Source organism: Mya arenaria, chromosome 13 (genome assembly GCF_026914265.1).
Source record: "Mya arenaria isolate MELC-2E11 chromosome 13, ASM2691426v1".
Taxonomy (NCBI): domain Eukaryota; kingdom Metazoa; phylum Mollusca; class Bivalvia; order Myida; family Myidae; genus Mya; species Mya arenaria.
The window spans coordinates 42046649-42071391 of NC_069134.1; the positions used below are offsets into that span (position 1 = coordinate 42046649).

Sequence of the window (24743 nt, forward strand, 5' to 3'; positions counted from 1 at the left end):
GACAGTGATATTGGTATTGAAAGGATATCATGTGACACCATATCTAAATTTGGGCGTGAGTTGTTAGAGTTTTGTAAAGTGCTCTCATGTTATATTGTGAATGGTCGCTTTGGTAGATATGATGGAGGTGATGGCTTCACTTTTATTAATCAAAACGGATGTAGTGTCATAGATTATTATATTGTGACAAAAGATTTGTTTGATATAATTACATTGTTTCAGATCAATTCGTGCACTGAAAGTAGTCATGTTCCCTTATCTTTGACTTTGAAGATAGATCAAGGTGATATACCCGTAAATAATTGTAAACGTACTGATATGTTTTATGACCTTAATCAAGATAGTTGTGTGGAATACTTAAATTGCATATCTGAAAATATCCTAAACGGGTGTTTTACAAATCTAGATACTATGTTGTCAGATCCTGAAACCAATATAAATTCAGTTATTCAGGAATTTGAAACTGTGATTTGTAACAGTAGCATAAGCTTCCAAAAGATTAGAAGAAAATGTAAACCAAACAAATGCAATGTGTGGTTTGATAAAGAATGTACACAGGCCAAACGCACTACTAGACAGCTTTTGAAAAGGTTTAGAAAACGCAGGTGTGATGAAAATTTGAATGCTTATGTACAAAGTAATTATAAATATAAAAATGTATGTAGACATAAACGAATGTTGTTCAACAGAAAATACTTAAATAAAGTCGAGTCCTCTGTAAACAACTCCCGAAAATTCTGGAGTGAAATTAAACGGGTATTAGATAAACCTAAATCAGAGAATGTTATATCATTGGACAAATGGTATGATCATTTCAGTAATCTATTTTCGAATACTGAAGGAAATAACCATGTATGTAATAATATATGTGTCACTGTTGATATAGACACACATTTTGATGATATTGAACAGTTGATTTTTAACTCGGAGATTACTGATGAAGAAATACTACACAGCATAAAAGCATTGAATATAAATAAAGCTTCTGGAGGTAGTCTTATACCCCAGCAGTTAGTATATGGCAAACATGTATTGTTACCATTTATACGTAAACTTTTTAATCGATTGTTTTCTAGAGGTGAATTTCCAGATAACTGGGCAAAATCAGTCATTATACCTCTACACAAAAAGGGTAGTTATAGTAATCCTGATAATTACAGGGGTATAGCATTACTGGATGTTTTTAGTAAAGTCTATATATCAATAATAACTAAGAGACTTACCTTTTATGTTGAGGCTTACAACAAACTCTCAGAATCCCAAACAGGATTTAGGCCGGGATATACTACAGCTGATAATGCTTTTGTTTTTATACTCCATTGTAAATAAATATTTATGTAAGAAAGGGAAACCTGTATATGTAGCTTTTATAGACTTTCAAAAAGCTTTTGATTCAGTTGATCGGCCAATTTTGTATGAAGTATTAAAACGAAATTGTGTAAGGGGTCACTTATACAAGTCAATACAAAGTATTTATTCATCTGTCAAAGCATGTATAAGAACCAACGAGGGTGTATCAGACATATTTACATGTCCGGTTGGTTTACGTCAGGGCTGCAGCCTAAGCCCCGTTCTATTTGCAATGTTCATAAATGACTTATATTCAATGTTATGTGAAAATAATATCAGAGGGATTCAATTATTTCCGGATAATGTTGAAATATTTTTGCTTATGTTCGCTGATGATATTGCTTTGATATCAGATACTGTTGTTGGCTTACAAAAACAATTAAATGTTCTATATCAGTTTTGTTTAAGGAGCAGACTAATTGTAAATACCACCAAATCAAAAGTACTTGTTTTTAAACGAGGTGGAATGGTGGCGAGAAGAGAAAATTGGTCATATAATGGCAGACAGATAGAAATTGTCAATGGTTTTACATATGTTGGGATGTTTTTTTCAAATAGATTATCAATGTATAAAATGGCAGAGGCTATGTCGGTGAAAGCAAAGAAGGTACTTATGTACATTTTTAGTTCTCTACAACATTTATCTTGCTTGCCATATAAAACGTTTTTTAAAGTATTTGATTCGAAAATTGCATCTATTATGTTATATGGTTCTGAAATTTGGGGCTTAAAACACCCACAGTGCATTGAAACAGTGCAGGTGTATGCTTGCAAAAGATTTTTGAATGTCAATAACACTGCATGTAATGGTGCCGTACTTGGAGATACAGGGAGATATCCTATGCACATTTATGCTTCAAAACGATGTATTAAATATTGGTTAAGGTTACTCAACTTGCCCAAAGATAGATATACAAGATTGTGTTATGAGATGCTTATATATTATGACAATATAGGGTATGAAAACTGGGTTACTGATGTTAAGCGTAACTTATTCAGTAATGGGTTTGGATATGTGTGGGAATCGCAAAATGTTGCAAACCAAAGGTTATTTTTAATTCAATATGTTCAAACTCTAAAGGACCAGTTCATACAAAACTGGCAGTCAAGGTGTAGAGACAATATTAAATTGCAATATTATTGTAACTATAAATATTGTTTTGAAACTGAAAAATTTATTGCTGCTATAGATGTTGAGAAATTTAGAAATTGTATGGCAAGATTCCGTAGTTCTTCACATTGCTTAATGATAGAGAAAGGTAGACATTATAACATATCAAGAGAATATCGTTTGTGTATGTATTGTGAACTTGTACTGGAAGATGAATATCACTTCGTGCTATCATGTCCTTTATATTCTGATATTCGAACGAGCTACCTACCTATGTATTATTGTCAATATCCAACTCTTGATAAGTTTTATGCTCTGATGTCAAATGACAATGTGAATCTAATTCGAAAAGTTGCCATGTACCTTTACTACTCTCTTAAAGAGAGGGATAAATACCTAGAAATGTTTAGATAGATATTCTGTTATATAAGTTATGCACTGTTACATATAAAACGTCAACATTGTTTAAATTGACGGTGTTATGTGTCTGTTTATGTCATAACTTCATGCATTATGTTTAATCCATGTTGTATATTGTGTATTTGGGCCGGAGGCCATATAATGCAAATAAATTGAATTGAATTGAATTGAATAATAAACGTTCGTTAATTCTTTGTTCTATTCGATTGAAAACCCCGGAAGTACAAATTTAAGAAAGAGTTTAGTTAGCGAATATTATTTGAACTGTTTCCTTAAGGTATGTAAGTTTACACACTCAAATATGTTTTAATATAGAATTCTATATACTAACCAGTATACAAATGACATTTGTCATTACAAATAGGTAGACCTATTGTCAATTACAGTATCCTCTTTGTTTGTTATTGATATGATTTATTAAGTTTTTCATTGCAGGCAATCTTTTGAAAGAAAATCTCAGTCATCTGAGATGCAGTGTTGCAGCACTGAAAAGCATTGGGTATGACTGTATATCTCAGCGTATGATTAAACCAACTATTGCAAAAACTATGCAAACAGTAATCGGGGAGTAGGATTATTATTACAATTTTTAGTGTTATTAGACCCAGTCTTTCAAAAACAGATGCAATTGCCATTATAACATAGTATGAAATAAGAAAATACTTGCTACTGCTTCTTGCAAACTACCGATTTTTTACCAATATATGTAATCTTAATACAAAATATCACTGTCAAGGCAGGCATTTCATTTGAATTTGAGGAATGGCTTTTACAATACAAATTTGTACTGTAGTGTTTTTTTATCTCTTAAGGTAAATGTGTACTTTTACATGAAATATTATCAATAATTGTATTTGAAAAAAATGTTAGACCATTTCTTTTTTTATTTTACTAACAACTTTCACGTTTTATGGATAATAGTAAAGATTATGTATCTTCTATTTTACAGGTGCCCATCAAAGAGTGTTTCTCTTTGCCTGCAATCAGGATACAAAATTCTGCCCAAATGAGTATAGATCTGTGAGTTGCTGTTTGGTATTTGTTCATAAAAGTCATGATATATAAATCAAAGTTTAAAAAAAATGTTGCAAACATAAAACAGTGGAGGATCTGATGTTATGTTGAAATGATATATTTGTATAAGCTATTTAAACTGTATATGAGCAGATTCTTATGGAAATATGAGCTTTAAGTATTACTTTATTCCAAAATGGTGACCTAGAAGGTTTAGTTCCTTGTATTGGTCAATGTTATATTGTTCACTTAACAGCTTGAGGTACACATGTAAATGCAAGATATAATACAGTCAAGTTCAGAAACTGCTGAACAGTTATAATAACAAACCCTTCCTCTTAATATGGTGTACATTTGTGGGAAGTTATATCAAATCTTTCAAAAGGTTTAAGAGACATGGAGCAGACACAATTTGTTACAGACGGACAGACAGACAACTGGAGCTAAAAGAATTAGACTATTTCAGGAGGAGACATACTTAGCCAAATAGTTCTTGAGAAAAAGTCATTAAAAATAATTTATGAAAAGTACAATAAACAGGCAGTCACAAAAGTTAACATGAACACTAACTTAGGCTTAGATGAGCTGGATGAAAAAATGTCTTAAACAAAATAATTGAGAAGTTGCCCAAAATGTTACAGCTTCATGTAAGAAATGAGCCAAGTATCAACAAGAGATGTTTGTCAAACATTATGCCCCCTCCTGAGCGCCATGTTGTCAGGATAATATAAACAATTGAATGAAATAAGCATGGACCGAAATGACAGCTGATTAGTCACTGACATTGGATGCCTTTGAGGCAGTTTTAAGATTATGACCATTCAAAGTGTGAGGATAGAGTGTGTTATGACCATGACCTTTGACCTCAAAATCCATACGAGTCATCAGCTGGTCTACAAAAATCTAAATGTCAAGTTTGAGGGACATTGGTTCAGGCATTGACATGTTATCACACAGACAAGCTTTTTTCAATCAATGTCACTGTGACCTTGACGTTTGACCCGATGACCCCTAAAATGAAAGGGACTCATCTACAGGCCAGACACAACTCCAAATCAGATTTGAGGGCCATGGGTACAGGCATTGTCAAGTTATCACTCGAAACATTTTCGCATTCAAGGTCACTGTCACTCGTACGAAGTTTAATAAAACTGGCCCTTATTCTAGTAAAGCTTGGAGTCCGGATTCAATCTAGCAAGTAATTTGGTTGGTGTCAAAAAAAAGGAAAAAGTCCAATGTTATTAAATATAACGGTCAGCTCGCGCAGGAAAAAATCAAGATAAAATAAATCATGCATTCTTAAGTAATGTATTTTAAACATATCCTTTGTGCTTTAGAATTATAGGTTTATTGCATAATTATCAATGTTCTTGTAAGCTATTGAATATTACTGGTGTTTTAAGCATAGAAAAACCGCACTCTTTCTTCGACCGAGACAGGCGGTAAATCGGTTTGTAACTTTTCAGCCGATTGCCCCTACTATGAACGCTGAGCGGGCACCGTCCAAAAACTACAAACCCCGATTGAGCACTTAATTATACATTGGCTGAAATCAGCGAAAAACATGGTTCCACACAATAAGCATTAACAATGTAAAATATAATATTGCTTACTGATTGTAAGCGCAACATATTATATACATTATGTATGACAGTATGGTACAAATGTAAAGAAGGAACGATTCGACTCTGCTTATTTGCCAATATTTCAGTGTTCTTTCAGTATCAGTTGAAACATGTATGTATTCTTGTGGTCGCATATCAGTAATTAATGTACGTTTGACATATTACAGTTTCATCTGAAAAACCGTCTACTGGCGGCGCATGATCACATCATGGCTTATAATTCCCCACTTATTGGCATTTGGAAAACCCAGCCATTTTCCAGCCTCCGTACGTTTCCATTCTCCAGGAACAGAGCATATTTTATTGCACTTTACTTGTCATTGGAATGTCAATATATCTCTAGTGAACGCTCTCAACCTGTGTTTCGGATGCAAGCCGTCAAAACAAACACAAGTACTGTTGTTAAATGTCCAGACAAAATGTGAGTTGCAGCTAAAAGTAAAAACAAACAGAAATGTAGTAAAAATGATTGCAGCATATAACAAACACCTATCAAATGATATATTTATTTGACAAAATTAAACATTACAGTCACAATTGTTGAAGTAAAATCCATCAATAAATCAGTAAAAGCCAAATTCCTAAGAGACCGGTTACCATACTTATATCAGATTTAATGCATCTTATTTTCCATTACAAATTCAAACATACATAATAATATTGATAATGCGAAAAACTATAATCAATGGGGTATCGTGTAACTTACAACTGCCATAGAGAGAGGCTATGACGTCACCACCGGTATCTAGTGTTTGACCGGTTGATTCTGTTGACCGGTGCCGGCGAGTGTGACTGTTGTCAACACTACTACAAGTTGGTAGCTCAGAGCTAGCAGTGGTGGAATCCTCATATGTTTTTGTATCTGAATTTGTTAAATAGAATTATCTTTTTGATTAACATTGCTTAACAAATCGCCAAACTGATCCATCTCGTGCAAAAAAACGGCACTTTGTTATATAACGACGGTGTGTTAATTTAAAATGTAATCTATATTTTATTTTCAATGGAGATTGTGGTATTTGATACCCATGAAAGAAGTTATCGTTGCGATATTGTGTGTGTTTTACTTAAAAAAAACTGATAACGCTTTGGGAACATCAAGGATAAAATTCTTTATTTGCTTTTCAACTCACTCAAAAGTACGTGAATTGCCCGATATATTTAACTTTCATACAAAATATTTAAACATTGCATACCCGGATTTTGATATCATATTGACGCAATATTAAAACATAATTGCTCATAAAGGTTAAAACACAATCTCATGTCGAAATTGCGTATTTAAGTAGGAGTAGATGCATTTTGAAGAGAAGGTACCTGTTTTATTACAGATGCAGTTAAATTTATCACTGTCCATATGACACATTTTCCATCGGCTTGGTTTGTCGGAACTCGCACACTCCGGCACAAACCGTTGCCCAATGAGTTCTCTATAACCAATTAACTCGTTGAAGTAACAGCTACACTGAACCTGAAAATTAAAAAAACGAAGTGTGTTTCACCGAATTATTATAGAATATGACAGAGGCGGATCCATGATAAGATGTTAGAGGGTGTGTATGTGTGTGTGTGTGGGGGGGGGGGGGGGGGTTAACTTGTGGTAGCAACTGTGGGCATACTTCCCCGTACTCCTGAACCAAACTAGATATAGTTGAAATGGGTGATTGTCGGTCTTGGGTATCATGCCATTAGAGTTCTAGTTAGTTAAAGTATGAAATTGTGCATTTTGGTATACTTTTCTATTTCGCTCCGATATTGACAGAAAAGTTTGTTTTAACAATTAAGGGGAGACGGGTGGCGTTACCAGCGCCCCTTTATATCCGCTACTGTAGTGACATATGCATAGATTTAACTTCAACTTAAACATTAAAGCAAGAATGATGTGGAGCACTCGGCAACACTTTAAGCCCCCAATGATTTTCTACAAACTGTCGCAAGGTGTTTACCCCAAATTTAACTTACAACAAAATTTCATATGTCAATAATATGCTGACGTATGCCGTTGTTAAAGGGTTGACAGCAATGGCTAAGTGTTATAATTTGACCACTGAACCTTGAGATTTTTGGACGGTTCCCCTCAGGGCCCGTCCTAAGTAGGCACATCAGCCGATCAAACTACAAGCCAAAGCACGCCAGTGCGCTCAGTAAATAGTTCGCATCATTATTTTGATTAATATCGCTTTTGAATACACTGAAAATAGAACGCTCGCTAGTTTTAATATTCTTTAATGGCACCCAACAGATGACCATAAGACAAAATGGCAAAAACATATAAGGCAGCATACACGAATTAGTTGTTTTTCAGATCTCTAGATCTATGCATTAAGATTTATTTTCGCATTATACAATCAGAGGCTGTTTTTAGGATGAATCTTAGTGGAGGAAATAAAATCCCACCTGATACTCTATGATCAAACCAGACACTTTTCAGATAGCCGCATATACATTACATAGCGGGTTATGCTACTCTTATTGTTCGAAACTAGCCTCAATAATAATGGACCATACCAGTCATTACTTTCAATAATATCTTTACCTGTGTCTTTCTTGGCGTGGCACAAGTGTCGCCTGTCCAGCCGGGTGGACATACGCATCTTGGTTCCTCTCGAACTCGGAAGCACTCGAGTCTACCACCGTTTTTACAGTAGCTTGCGTTTTGCGACGATTTTAACAGGCAGCCTGGAAAAGGAAAGGTAAAACTATCGTCTATGAAGTTTATAGGGCTGATACACACAGTTTTTAAAGATATAAAAGTCGTAAAGAACATGGTAGAGGAAAAAATGTCGCTTTAACTATAATGCGTAGGAACTTTGCGGCTATTCAGACATATCAAATATTCTTTTTACGTAATTGAAATATATAAATTATTATTATTTAGTAGTATTAGTGTCTATAACAGTTTCCAGTGAATAGAAATAAGCATGTATAGTTATGTGGCCTTTGGAAAGAATACGTGTCAACTATTATTGTTTTTAAGATTTACCAATATGTACTCATATACATGCATTCAACGATACGAGCTTTTTATCACATAAACTTACATTCCACTATGACAGTGTGGCCGCCACATGGAACTCGGTGTCCGATTTTCTCAATCAAATAATCATATCGAAGGAATTCCAAACAAATGTTTTTGCAGGCCCTACCTGTAAGAACAATACGTTAGATTCACTTAAAAGCTATAAACCAAGTAAGCTTAAACAAGTTCTCTCCTTTTCAGTGGCTGATGCAGGTTTTTCTCTTGATGTGTATGATTCAGTCTTTATATCTGTTTATTCTTAAAAGTCAATCGGCAAATTAGAATTTGACCTACGTTCTTTATTATTAAAGCAGAACTTGTTTGAAAATCTCGTTGTTCTAGGAAAAGGGCAATTTATGTAGTAATTATGCACCAGTCAATTGTAACCACGCCCCGCCCCAAGGTCCGGGGAATAGCGGGGACTTTGACTTTCGGTTCAGCCAACCCCGGGTAAAATTCCCGCCCTGCGGGGACGAACTGATGGTAATATCCCCGCTAAATGCGCCCGCACCCAAGGGACCCTAGGTAAGACCCATTCCCCGCTATACTTTGCGCGAAGATAAAACCACCGCATTCACTCGGCACTGCAGGGCCACCTGAAAGGTAAGAACACGACCCATTTCCCCGGCTATCCCCGGTATACCCCCGGACCTGGGGGCCGTGGTTTTAATTGACTAGTGCATTATTATAAATATGTTTTACTATTTTTAATTACTCACTATTGTATTTAATGCTATAAAAATATAATTACCTCTAATGTTCTCATCCGTTGTCTCCTGATCAGGAACGCTAGCGGAACATCGCTGACAAAACTGTTCGGGACAACCGCTGGCGTCATGGTCCACCACGTATACTTAACAATTAATAAATGTTAGCAAGATAAGGCACATGTTACATTTACATATATATACACATAAGCCTGAAGAATTACAGGTGTAATCTGGCATCTACAAAAAAGAAAGTTAAATGACCAAACTATTTCCGTATGATATTAGAAATGCCATTCACCATGATAGTTCATGATTTGTACATACTTCTACTAGTCTACATGTATTTGACGTAACAATACAATATTAATATAGCAAAGCGATTAATCGTTTTATAATACTTATGCCAAACGTGCTCATTTACATTTTAACAATAATTACGTAAAAGGTTGAATTGTTTCGTCTTGCAACATAATTCCTGAATTGCTTAGGATGCAAAACACTTACTTATTGGACTGTTTGCAGGTGCCTCGGTGTTTTTCAAGATGTTCGGCACCAAATATTGGTGTTGCTCAAGCGGTTGCTGAATGCTTTGTGAATCATCTCGGCTCTTGTGTTGTCCATTTTTGTGTACAACGAAGGCAAAAGCACCAACAGCAACCATTAAAAATACCACACCAATAATACAGCATCCAGAAAGCTGCAAAGAAAGGTAGGATTTATTTGCAACTGGCCCTATTATAATAGCTACATTTAAATAGTTATTTTTATCGGAGCTTGAATTTTCTATAATATAAATAAATACAAGTATTGTTTGTTACTCAAATGACTTACTAAGCTGTATTGGTCTTTTAGAGCCCACTAGTAAATGGTTTAATGACTTTGAGTGTACCACGGAAATAAAAGCAAATTGTTTTCAATTTGCCATTATAGGAGCTATATTAAGGTTTGTTAGATTCATAAAGAAAATCTTGCATAAGGAACACGCATTGAATGGGCCTTTTGGTTTATCACAAACTGAAACGAATATTCAAGTTGCTAGCCTCATTAATCATACAGCACTCCTTGTATTTATTTAAAAGGCTTCTGATCAATTGCTTGTCGTCTGCACAATATTTATCTTAAATGCAAGTTCTGAATATGGTTCATAAAACACCGTTTGTCCTATTTGAGCTAACTGCAGCTACTTCTTTTTATAATTATTATATCAAGGCTACGTAGAAAATCGTTAAATAGCATGCATGAGTGAACTAGGCTAACAGTTAAGTACACCTGACTTTCTTTTTGTCTCTAAACAAGTTAGATTGGCATATTATGTTTACGTTGAACATCATATTTTCCCTTCTTTCAGAAACAGGTAGATTGAAATATTTTTATGTTTACAATGAGGTTTTTATTTTTATTCTGAATGTATTACAGACAGTACTGTTTGCCCTAAACATTCTTGCCGTGTTGAGGTAATGGTAATATGATACTTAACCACTCTCGTGTACCTGTAATTCCGGTTTCTATTTGTGTTTTTTTATATCTGTTTGCATTGTACCAAAGTGTTGTTTTTTTTAAAATAAGCTAAAACAAAATTTAATTCTTTGTCAGTTTCTATGTAAAATCTAGAACTTGCACAACAAAATAACCGTATTTAAATATGGCATTTTGTATATACTCTTGATATGTGATTCTTGATCATAGACTATGTTTATGTATAAAGTCACTAAGAGTATCCGCATGTATTGATATTATTTGAGTAACAATTCATATCGAACGGGATTAAACTGGATTCCTTTTAACAAGATTTATTTAAAAAATACATACTAGCAGTATAGAAATGTTCAACAGACAGACAGCGTACTTTTTCTAAATAGAGACAGAAAAAACACACATTTAATCTGATTATTTAATTGCATCAGACATCTTTTCGGTCTGCTTTGTATATTCAAGGCTAGACGGTTTAGATATTTCTTACTCTTATAATCGGCTCTTCAAAAAATGTACTCGGCAAAATGTTCTTACATATTGTTTTGATAAACATTTTTATAGAGATAGTATAACTCACTCGTGAAATCCGCGACCTTGGAGGGACTTCATTCTCAGAAATAGACGGGGAACCTGTCTGAAGAAGAATAATCAGTTGTTGATGTACAGCATACCGAATGTCTAGATATTAAAGGCCTAGTTTAAGCATTTTACAAGTGACCCCCTACCCAACAAATCCGGGGATAATCAACAACTTCTGTGTATTGATCTTAATTTATTGTGCTGCTTATCAGATCTCCGATCTGAGTGTCAAGCTGTGCAGTTATAGAGGTTTTATTCTAGAAATGAAAAATACATCTTGTCTTATAGTTGTTTTTGTTGTTGTTTTCAAATGATAATAAAATTATTTAAACAATGTTTTTGAATAAGAATAAGAGTTTTATATTATATGATAGCCCATTACTATGATTTAAGCAGGATGCTTCACAATTTGGATAGAACAATAATGACAATGCATTTAAAATGGATTTAAATATATATGTTATATCACTCTTATTTGTTTATTATTTATTTCCAATCGGTTTAATTAATAAATACATTTGCTATGCATATTGTTTATATGTATTAGTGAGACAATGAGATAATTTACTCGAAAAGTATCACCCCTGAATGTCCCTGAGCCAATGAACAAATACATAGGAAATGGCCCCTACCCATCCTCGGCACCCCAGCGTATCATAACCTTTATGATATCATATAGGTGGCCCCTACCGTGACACCAGTGTATGAAATAGGAGATGCACAGCAGGAGATTATCATGCCAAACATTCCTTAATCTAGGCCTTTAAAGATGCACTCTTACCCCAAGTAAGATTTACCAAAGTTAATAATATTGTTTTAATATTCCAAAAAAGGATGAATAAATGTCGAAAACAATGGTTCTTATGAAGGATACCGAGTTGAATTCGAAAGGAATGATCATAAAAAACGGTATTTCTACCTTATGAGACTTAAGTAAACTACAGTAAATATTTTAGCATTCACCAATCATTTAATATTTTGCGATTTTTGCTATTGAGTACACGGTTACAATCTTGTCATGAGTAATTAATTTTTTCTATCAATGCATTATTTGGTGAGTGGTTAAAGGGTTATAAATCAAAATTGATGTTTCTTATACATGTGTATTTTATATTGATTTTAAATAAGAGTGTCACTTTAATAATGAAGTTTAATGTAAGATTGTTTTATCAGAATTAAGGACAAACATCCACTGGGATATATTTCTTTGCAGTATTTTCTTAATTTAATAGTAAAAGCGGTGAAACAAGCAGGCAAAACAAACAGGCATATCTAATCCGGCATAAATTGTGATAGGACGAAAGGGCAAAAAAGACAAAGCCTTAAACGGGATATCAATTCAAGAAGATACTGGGACATGACATTAACAATAACCAATTATTGAGGAAAACTGTTCAATTCCAATGGCATGCCAGTGCAAAATATAGGGCGAACCACGAACAATATATTATTTTATAAAATATTAAGTTACTTCAAAACTACTCATATTGGGCCCTGATTTGATAAGATATCTTAGTCGTCAAACTTGCTTAAAGGCCTAGTTTAAGCCTTCTATAAGTGACCCCCGCCCCCCCCCCCCCCAAAAAAACAACAACAAAAAAAAAAAACAACAACAAAAAACAAAAATAAAACAACAACAAACAAACACAAAAAACAACAGCGAAAAACAACAAACAAACTGTGTATAGTATACAACTTATGTGTATTGATGTATGTGCCTTGTGCTGTCTGTCAGATCTCTGATCTGGGTATCCTGCTGTGCAGTTCAAGTTTTATGCCAAACATTCCAAAAACTAGGCCTTTGAAAGTAGCCTTGTTAAATAACGGGCAAAACCTATGTGATCAATGACCTCACGATATTTTATTGAAAGTCAGTTTGACGCCGCCTTGAAGTTTTCGATTACAAGCCTTTCAATCTTTATTGACACAGTGCCCTGATGAATTTCTTATTGTTTTATTGACATAGCGGTACCCAGAGCAATAATCAAGGGACAACGAACATTTTGTAGTTCTTGTCTGTGACATATCCGATTTTTCGGGGTTATCTTAAACATTCGATTGCATTATTGAAATGCCAAAACTTTAAGTCTTTATTTTCTGGTAGTTCGTGTTTGTCAGTTAGGTACTCGTGTCATCAAGACCAAAACAGATTGGCCATGTGCATTTCATTATTCGCATAAAGTTGATTTATTTTAATTCAATGCATTATCATATTTTACTCAGTTGAGTTTTAATGATTAAAACAATAAAACACAATCATATGGTTTAGGTACAGATAAAAAAGTATTACCCTTCTAATAGCTACATAGCCACAAATTCCCAGTGAAAAAAAGTGCCAAAAGATCGCTAATCTTTTTAATCTGTAGCTAAATCATACGAGTGAAGTGAAACGAGTAAGAAATGAGAAACATGCATCAACCTTTATTTAGTGCCTTTAACCTATTTGTTCGTAATAAATAAGTTAAAACGAGGGCAACATAAGGCGAGTAAACATAATTGTAGAAACTGTTGCGCAAAAGATATGAACTATCGACATAAATGCAATCACAGCTTTAGACGCAGCATGGCTAATCAATGGAACATTGATTATGTATACTCGCCGTTATTAAATGGTATGATTTATTGAAATATAGCATATAGATAATGTGAAACAAATACTTTAAGTGAGAAGAGATTAGGTTTACCTTTATCATAACATGTGATGATTATTTTATAAGAAATAAAATATACCTGTATTATTTGCACGCATGTTTCATCCATTTGGTTCACAGTAACAACAGTATCAACACAGCTGTCTATATGAACGCTCTGATTTTTATATTCCATGTCTAACATACTGTATTTAATTCAATTACAAATGATAAAACCATGCGCTTCTGACTTGTAAACGTACACTATTTCGTGGATCAAGGCTTTATATATCTCACGGGTTGGTTTTTTCTCTCTCGCTAGTTTCTTTTTCAAACCCGGATGGAAAATCCGGCCAACTTTGGAGCTTATTAGGGTAAAGACTGTCTCTCAGTGCAATAGTAGCGTTAAGATTCGCTGTTTATCAACTGACAGTGTAAGATTAAGGCAGACAAGAAAAAAGTTGATGCATAGCATCAAGTCGGCGCAATGAAATTAGAAGAGAAACGTGCACGCAGATAACCAAAAATGGTTGTTATTTCAATGATAATATTTTGTTTTATGTTGGGTGTACATATGCTCGAAGGACATTATGGTTATTTTTTCCCCAAGCAAATCCTCCGGTTAAAACTGAATAATAACAAAAATATACATACGTTTCTTCGGATGAAATAGAGTCAATGGTCCTATACATAGATTTCAATAGCATGAAATTCACATTTTATTTGTACCGGCATGTTCTGTGAATTCCTTGCTTTATATTTTGTACAAGTTTATGTAACACATTTCACTCATATGAGTATATAGAATTGGGATAAAAATACTATATATCAAAGGGAAATTATCTGGAGTTCATTCTTTCGAATGACATTTTCAAAACAAACAAATAAGCTCAAGGTTAATTTTTCAAAACTCGGCGTTTTTGCTGTCACCAAGGGAGATTACTGCGTAGGAGGTTTACAGACATAAAGGATATTTTAATAGTACCGTATAACCTTCATCTATATCAATCGGAACACCTCGGCCTGTATCTATCTCGGAGATGGTCGAGTTGTTATGATTGAGTTGGTATTTAAAATCAAAACGATAAGCAGGGCTATTATAATTCAAGGTTTCATTGTCAATTAAAGTGTAAAGTTTTATAAAACAAACTAAACTTTATATTTTATTATGCAACGTGGAAACCATTGAAAGCATTGTTCTGCAATTTATGAACTAGTCCCTAAGTTTGAATATTTTCTTAAGTAATATCAAATATAGTCGGCGCCCTTCTGGGCCCGTCCTTTTGTTATAAGTTGCGATAGAAAATTTCAGTTTTGGAGGATTTTAGATTTAGCCTTTATAAATGGGGTTGTTCTATAGGGGAAACGTTAGTTGATTATAAGTACTGAAATATCAAATCATCTCTGATAAACTTAGTTCTTTTACATATTTTATTACGTTTCTTTTTGTTGAAGTCTATAATTGATCGTTTATCAAGACATTTAATTGAGGCCATTTCCACACCTATATTTTTACAGTTTGGTAATTTTTCTAACAGTGTAACACAAAATTGGGTGTGAAATATCGAAAAGGAACAGCTAAAATGAAATTTTAACTGCAGTTGCTATCATTTAATACCAGTAACGATACAAGTTAAAATGTCATTAATGTTGTATTGACAAAAAGACAGGCATACCCCTTTTATACCATAACAACACGTTGATTTATTGGCATTATGACACGTTATGAAACCCTAGTGCACTCGTTACTAAAAATATGCTGACAAAAATCCATGTTACACATTTTTTGCTTAATCAAAATAATTATATTTATCCTTAATTTATAAACATGTTTGGTTGAGTGCAATTATTATGAACATGTTGACTCGATGTAGATATGTAAATTATTATCTTTGAATACCCTTATTTATTATGTTTCATGGCCCATATGTATTTCCAAAATTGCCAATGAAACTTGAAACATTAATATTTATAAGAAAAGAGTTACGTTTTAACTGTCTGTAATAGTGAATGCGGTAAAAAATGGGAATCTTTTTTTGCTAAATATATTACTTTCTATTTTTACACAAAATATGACATTTCTTTACTGCATATAGATGAATACGCGAGTGTCATATATTATTTAAATAATATGATAATGATAAAAGAAAAAAATCCTAAATAGTTATGGAATAATTTTATTGCTATAAATGACAAACTTCGTTGCACATGTCATACCCAGTGTCATAACCTTGCCGATGGATTATTTCTATCCTGCTGTGAATACGCCGCGGGGTGGGCCATAAAAAACATTACCGTACAGTTGAATACAGAATTTTTGGGCATCGAAATTCTACAAATTTTACATAAATGTTTAAAAAGAACCAAAAGATATTTAAAAATCCATTATTTCGAAAAGTCATTTGAAAGATAAAAAAATTATGCATCGTAATCCGTTGGAAGCTAAGCGATCGGATGTCTATAATAACTTTAAATAGCAAAACAATTTTTAGCTCCTTCTTATTTCAATGTAACTTTTAATGACCAACAAAACCCTTAAAAAGGACCAAAATGTAAAAATCATACAATTAATACAAAACCATCATCTTAAAGGGCAAGAATTATCCTAACATATATGTAGGAATTAAGTTGATCTGTTGAAAGACTAAGTCGTGAGAACTGTTTAACCATATTTTCCCTATATAACTCTATACGCACTTTCGCTTCAGCGGATTTCTCCAAAGTTTGCAATGTTTTGCATATATTAACCATTTTAATCTAAACTGATAAACCTTTTGATAAGCATTTGTTTAAATATCATAACAATAAGATTCATGTTCAAGGCCTAGCTTAAACCCCACCCTACAGTACACAAATTCTGTGTTTTGATTTTAATTTTAATTGCCCTGTGCTGTCTATCGGATGCCCTGTGCTGTCTATCAGATCCCAGATCTGCGTGCCATGCAGTTCTGAAGGTTTCAATATAGAAATGGACAACACAAACTAGGCTTTTAGTAGGTTCAAGCAAGCTAAGTACGTAGGTTTCATTACAGAAAAGGACAACAAAAATTAGGCTTTTAGGAGGTACAAGGCAAGTTATGTACGATGGAAACTACAGGTACAAGACCAGTAGTCAACCATTCAAATATTAACCTTGCTTAGAGGCAAAAGCTCAGGTTAAATACCATGAAAACTACAGGGACACGTCCTGAAGTAAAATATAAACCCTGTTTAAGGGTGCATGGCAAGGTTATGTACCATGGAAACTACAGGGAATTGTCCAGTAGTAAAATATAAACCATGCTTAAGGTGCAAGGCAAGGTAAAGTACCATGAAAACTACAGGGACTTGTCCTGTAGTAAAATATAAACCCTGTTTAAGGGTGCAAGGCAAGGTTATGTACAATGAAAACTACAGGGACACGTCCTGTAGTAAAATATAAACTCTGTTTAAGGGTGCATGGTACGGTTATGTACCATGAAAACTACAGGGACTTGTCCTGTAGTAAAATATAAACCCTGTTTAAGGGTGCATGGCAAGGTTATGTACCATGGAAACTACAGGGAATTGTCCAGTAGTAAAATATAAACCATGCTTAAGGTGCAAGGCAAGGTAAAGTACCATGAAAACTACAGGGACTTGTCCTGTAGTAAAATATAAACCCTGTTTAAGGGTGCAAGGCAAGGTTATGTACAATGAAAACTACAGGGACACGTCCTGTAGTAAAATATAAACTCTGTTTAAGGGTGCATGGTACGGTTATGTACCATGAAAACTACAGGGACTTGTCCTGTAGTAAAATATAAACCCTGTTTAGGGTGCAAGGCAAGGTTATGTACCAAGAAAACTACAGGGACATGACCTGTAGTAAAATATAACCCCTGTTTAAGGGTGCAAGGCAAGGTTATGTACCATGAAAACTACAGGGATATATCCTATAGTCAAATATAAACCCTGTTTAAGGGTGCAAGTTAAGGTTATGTACCATGAAAACGACAGGGACATGTCCTGTAGTAAAATATAAACCCTGTTTAAGGGTGCAAGTTAAGGTTATGTACCATGAAAACGACAGGGACTTGTCCTGTAGTAAAATATAAACCCTGTTTAAGGGTGCAAGGTAAGGTTATGTACCATGAAAACTACAGGGACTTGTCCTGTAATAAAATATAAACCCTGTTTTAGGTCCAAGGCAAGGTTATGTACCATGAAAACTACAGGGACTTGTCCTGTAGTAAAATATAAACCCTGTTTTAAGGGTGCAAGGCAAGGTTATGTACCATGAAAACTACAGGGACTTGTCCTGTAGTAAAATATAACCCCTGATTAAGGGTGCAAGGCAAGGTTATGTACCATGAAAACGACAGGGACATTTCCTGTAGTAAAATAGAACCCCTGTTAAAGGGTGCAAGGCAAGGTTATGTACCATGAAAACTACAGGGACTTGTCCTGTAGTAAAATATAAACCCTGTTTAAGGGTGCAAGGTAAGGTTATGTACCATGAAAACTACAGGGACTTGTCCTGTAATAAAATATAAACCCTGTTTAGGGTGCATGGCAAGGTTATGTACCATGAAAACTACAGGGACACGTCCTGTAGTAAAATATAAATCCTGTTTAAGGGTGCAAGGCAAGGTTATGTACCATGAAAACTACAGGGACACGTACTGTAGTAAAATATAAACACTGTTTCAGGTGCATGGCAAGGTTATGTACCATGAAAACTACAGGGACACGTCCTGTAGTAAAATATAAACCCTGTTTAAGGGTGCAAGGCAAGGTTATGTACCATGAAAACTACAGGGACATGACCTGTAGTAAAATATAACCCCTGATTAAGGGTGCAAGGCAAGGTTATGTACCATGAAAACGACAGGGACATGTCCTGTAGTAAAATATAAACCCTGTTTAAGGGTGCAAGGCAAGGTTATGTACCATGAAAACTACAGGGACTTGTCCTGTATTAAAATATAAACCATGTTTAAGGGTGCAAGGCAAGGTTATGTACCATGAAAACTACAGGGACTTGTCCTGTAGTAAAATATAAACCCTTTTTAGGGTGCATGGCAAGGTTATGTACCATGAAAACTACAGGGACTTGTCCTGTATTAAAATATAAACCCTGTTTAAGGGTGCAAGGCAAGGTTATGTACCATGAAAACTACAGGGATTGTCCTGTAGTAAAATATAAACCCTGTTTAAGGGTGCAAGGCAAGGTTATGTACCATGAAAACTACAGGGACTTGTTCTGTAGTAAAATATAAACCCTGTTTAGGGTGCATGGCAAGGTTATGTACCATGAAAACTACCGGGACTTGTCCTGTAGTAAAATATAAACCCTGTTTAAGGGTGCATGGCAAGGTTATGTACCATGAAAACTATAGGGATTGTCCTGTAGTAAAATATAAACCCTGTTTAAGGGTGCAAGGCATGGTAATGTACCATGAAAACTACAGGGACATGACCTGTAGTAAAATATAACCCCTGATTAAGGGTGCAAGGCAAGGTTATGTACCATGAAAACGACAGGGACATGTCATGTAGTAAAATATAAACCCTGTTTAAGGGTGCAAGGTAAGGTTATGTACCATGAAAACTACAGGGATTGTCCTGTAGTAAAATATAAACCCTGATTAAGGGTGCAAGGCAAGGTTATGTACCATGAAAACGACAGGGACATGTCCTGTAGTAAAATATAAACCCTGTTTAAGGGTGCAAGGCAAGGTTATGTACCATGAAAACAACAGGGACATGTCCTGTAGTAAAATATAAACACTGTTTAAGGGTGCAAGGCAAGGTCATGTACCATGAAAACTACAGAGACTTGTCCTGTAGTAAAATATAAACACTGTTTAAGGGTGCAAGGCAAGGTTATGTACCATGAAAACTACAGGGACATGACCTGTAGTAAAATATAACCCCTGATTAAGGGTGCAAGGCAAGGTTATGTACCATGAAAACGACAGGGACCTGTCCTGTAGTAAAATATAAACCCTGTTTAAGGGTGCAAGGCAAGGTTATGTACCATGAAATATACAGGGACTTGTCCTGTAGTAAAATATAAACCCTGTTTAAGGGTGCAAGGCAAGGTAATGTACCATGAAAACTACAGGGACTTGTCCTGTTGTAAAATATAAACCCTTTTTAGGGTGCAAGGCAAGGTTATGTACCATGAAAACTACAGAGACTTGTATTGTAGTAAAATATAAACCCTGTTTAGGGTGCATGGCAAGGTTATGTACCATGAAAACTACAGGGACTTGTCCTGTAGTAAAATATAAACCCTGTTTAAGGGTGCATGGCAAGGTTATGTACCATGAAAACTACAGGGATTGTCCTGTAGTAAAATATAAACCCTGTTTAAGGGTGCAAGGCATGGTAATGTACCATGAAAACTACAGGGACATGTCCTGTAGTAAAATATAAACCCTGTTTAAGGGTGCAAGGTAAGGTTATGTACCATGGAAACTACAGGGACATGACCTGTAGTAAAATATAACCCCTGATTAAGGGTGCATGGCAAGGTTATGTACCATGAAAACGACAGGGACATGTCCTGTAGTAAAATATAAACCCTGTTTAAGGGTGCAAGGTAAGGTTATGTACCATGAAAACTACAGGGATTGTCCTGTAGTAAAATATAAACCCTGTTTAAGGGTGCAAGGCATGGTTATGTACCATGAAAACTACAGGGACACCTCCTGTAGTAAAATATAAACCCTGTTTAAGGGTGCAATGTAAGGTTATGTACCATGAAAACTACAGGGACATGACCTGTAGTAAAATATAAACCCTGATTAAGGGTGCAAGGCAAGGTTATGTACCATGAAAACGACAGGGACATGTCCTGTAGTAAAATATAAACCCTGTTTAAGGGTGCAAGGCAAGGTTATGTACCATGAAAACTACAGGGACTTGTCCTGTAGTAAAATATAAACACTGTTTAAGGGTGCAAGGCAAGGTTATGTACCATGAAAACTACAGAGACTTGTCCTGTAGTAAAATATAAACACTGCTTAATGGTGCAAGGCAAGGTTATGTACCATGAAAACTACAGGGACATGACCTGTAGTAAAATATAAACCCTGATTAAGGGTGCAAGGCTAGGTTATGTACCATGAAAACGACAGGGACCTGTCCTGTAGTAAAATATAAACCCTGTTTAAGGGTGCAAGGCAAGGCTATGTACCATGAAAACTACAGGGACTTGTCCTGTAGTAAAATATAAACCCTGTTTAAGGGTGCAAGGCAAGGTAATGTACCATGAAAACTACAGGGACTTGTCCTGTAGTAAAATATTAACCCTGTTTAGGGTGCAAGGCAAGGTTATGTACCATGAAAACTACAGAGACTTGTATTGTAGTAAAATATAAACCCTGTTTAGGGTGCATGGCAAGGTTATGTACCATGAAAACTACAGGGACTTGTCCTTTAGTAAAATATAAACCCTGTTTAAGGGTGCAAGGTAAGGTTATGTACCATGAAAACTACAGGGACTTGTCCTGTAGTAAAATATAAACCCTGTTTAAGGGTGCAAGGCAAGGTTATGTACCATGAAAACTACAAGGACTTGTCCTGTAGTAAAATATAAACCCTGTTTAAGGGTGCAAGGTAAGGTTATGTACCATGAAAACTACAGGGACTTGTCCTGTAGTAAAATATAAACCCTTTTTAGGGTGCAAGGCAAGGTAATGTACCATGAAAACTACAGGGACTTGTCCTGTAGCAAAATATTAACCCTGTTTAAGGGTGCAAGGTAAGGTTATGTACCATGAAAACTACAGGGAATTGTCCTGTAATAAAATATAAACCCTGTTTAGGGTGCAAGGCAAGGTTATGTACCATGAAAACTACAGGGACACGTCCTGTAGTAAAATATAAATCCTGTTTAAGGGTGAAGGCAATGTTATGTACCATGAAAACTACAGGGACACGTCCTGTAGTAAAATATAAACCCTGTTTAAGGTGCAAGGCAAGGTTATGTACCATGAAAACTACAGGGACACGTCCTGTAGTAAAATATAAACCCTGTTTAAGGGTGCAAGGTAAGGTTCTGTACCATGAAAACGACAGGGATTGTCCTGTAGTAAAATATAAACCCTGTTTAAGGGTGCAAGGCAAGGTTATGTACCATGAAAACTACAGGGACACGTCCTGCAGTAAAATATAAACCCTGTTTAAGGGTGCAAGGTAAGGTTATGTACCATGAAAACTACAGGGACACGTCCTGTAGTAAAATATAAACCCTGTTTAAGGGTGCAAGGTAAGGTTATGTACCATGAAAACTACAGGGACACGTCCTGTAGTAAAATATAAACCCTGTTTAAGGGTGCAAGGCAAGGTTATGTACCATGAAAACTACAGGGACACGTCCTGTAGTAAAACATTCTAATACAAAGTCTGTTGAGAGGCACATGACAATGGCAAGGCTTAAAGTTGTTAAATACAATAATTTTCTTGTACAGAGGTTCTTCGACCTCCCGAAATACATAATTTACATTGTAACCGTGCTTTGTTTGTAAGTTTTTTTGTTGTTTTTTCCGAAATACGGTTTGTAAAATAATATATACTTGCTCTTGAACTTCTCCGACCACCATTCTGATTATATGTATTGGTTTCAATATATAGGTAAATGTGACGAGCTGAATTAAGTTATGACTTATGGTGTCGGCCAACAATGAAATACTTCCGGGTAGTTGCATCCATTCTAATAGTTCTAAAAAATCTATCTTCCCATTTAGGTAGCATTTAAGATATGTACATTGCATTCGTGTATGTATTTTTAACTCCACACATGCATGATTTTTATCATATTGGAAGACATAAATGTGACTTTGAAAAATATTTTGCAGGACCTCTTTCTTCGGTTGATAAAACTTGTTCTTTCTGAAATTCGCTTAAAATCCCATTTTATATGACACGATAATCGATCACGATTTGTATTCATCATCTAGGTTTACAAAAGTGCGTTCTGAACTGCTGATCCTTACTTTATTCTACGTAAACAATCATTAAATTGTAATTCACACTCCCACTGTAGTATTTTTACGTTATTTGTTTGTTTTTTTCTAAGTGCTCAAATCAATATACGACTTAAAAGTTTTTACCCAACTATCTTCTTAAAATTAGTACTTTGTATGCCATAAGCCGGGAACCCGATTTTGTATAAAATGTGTTGTCGACACTTACAATCAAATTAAAAATGCATTGAACTCATAAGATACAAATTTAAGCACTTAAAATTCTAACGCTTCCTTACACTATACATAAGTGTAAAATGTACCACGTATTGCAATATTGGTTTAACATGCTAAAAATAAAATGAATATTATCGTAAAAAAACATTATATCCTCACGTCTTCTTAAAGCTTATTAATTATTAAACATTCATCTGTTTTACTCTTCGGTATTCTTTACTCAACAGATCGACAATTAAAATGGATAAACTGAAAAAGTATCCCTATATTATTACGGAATGCCGTTAGGGCCATCGCCTATGAATGTGGTGATCTGAAACGCGATAGTACGATGATTAAAATGCGAAATCACGAAACTACGGTGGTGGAAACGCGATAGTACGATAATGAAAACGCGAAAATACGACAGTACGATGATGATAATGCGATAAACTATGGTGTTTTCAACATCGTTCTTTCGCTTTTTCACCATCGTAATATCGTGATTTCGCGTTTTCATTATCGTTCTGTCGCATTTGAATCATCGTACTATCGCATTTTCATCAACGTACTATCGCGTTTTCATCATCGTATTGTCGCGTTTTCAACATCGTACTATCGCGTTTCAAATCAACACATTTATAGGCGATGGCCCTAACGGCATTCCGTACATTAAAGATGCAATGTGGTTAACAAAGTTTCACAAAGCGTGAATTTTAAGTCAATTTCCTCATAAATTCAACGTTTATACACGGTACATGTTTACGTGGGTGAAAAGATTCTGCCATTGAATGAAGTTAGCTGATCGTTTGCGTAAGTTTGGGTCTTGCTCTCTTCAATTAAGAGTTATTTCTAGAATCAAAGCCACCCCTCTCCCAAAGAAATATACTTATTCAAAGTACATTCACGAAACGTTAAACATTTATAAAATACTTTTTTTTTGTTACGCACGTGTAACTTTACGAAAACAAACACCGCTTTGTACCCCTTTGTTATAACGCGCGAGTTTGAAGAAATGCAGTTTGGTAACTTAAAGTACCCGTCCGAATTTCAGCAGTCCATACTTTTTACTTTTTTAAAAGGTTCATTATTTAACGAAATCATTTCCATCCAGTCATTAGAATTCAATTCAAATTTACGTAAAGTACCATGTTTAATACAATTGTTTAAATTCACCCAAAAAAATTAATAACTGTTGAAATCGATGGCTCTTATAAAGGATACCGAGTCTAATTTGAAAGAAAGGTGCAGAAGACACGTTTTTTTTTAGTTTCACCAATCATTTAATATTTTTGCGTTTTCAGCTAATAAATAAACAGTTACAAATATTGTCCATTAATGCATTATTTAGTAAGACGTTGAAGGTCTATCATTCAAAATTTATGTTTGTTAATCGTGTGTATGTATTGATTTTGAATAAAAGTGTCACTTTTATCTAATTAATTGTTCTCTCAGTATATATTTGTTTAATGGTAATGACTTTTGATCTTTGACGTATGAAGTTAGATCTACAACGTCTGGGTGCTATTTACACAGGTCTTCGGATAATAATAATAATAATAATAATAATAATAATAATAACAACTTTATTTAACGAAGGTTACATACTAAGTGTACAATCATTACAGACATACTACTTATTTCCAGCATGGCCTTCACA

At 34.7% G+C, this 24743-nt stretch overlaps 1 protein-coding gene across 2 annotated transcripts; it reads right to left on the reverse strand.

Annotated features, from left to right (window-relative positions):
- Positions 1-5168: 5168 nt before the first annotated feature.
- LOC128213507 (uncharacterized) lies at positions 5169-14248 on the reverse strand. 2 transcript variants are annotated; one of them, XM_052919268.1, is made up of 9 exons: positions 14032-14246; positions 11300-11356; positions 9754-9946; positions 9291-9392; positions 8562-8666; positions 8057-8199; positions 6838-6991; positions 6227-6382; positions 5169-5952 (listed from the first exon to the last, which is right to left on the reverse strand). In XM_052919268.1, exons 1-9 carry the CDS (start codon positions 14134-14136, stop codon positions 5873-5875), a joined length of 1095 nt encoding a protein of 364 aa, XP_052775228.1. In that variant the 5' UTR covers positions 14137-14246; the 3' UTR covers positions 5169-5872. The 2 variants fall into 2 exon arrangements, with proteins under 2 accessions (XP_052775228.1, XP_052775229.1); XM_052919269.1 differs by lacking the exon at positions 11300-11356 and having other exon boundaries at positions 14032-14248.
- Between the last annotated feature and the right edge of the window lie 10495 nt (positions 14249-24743).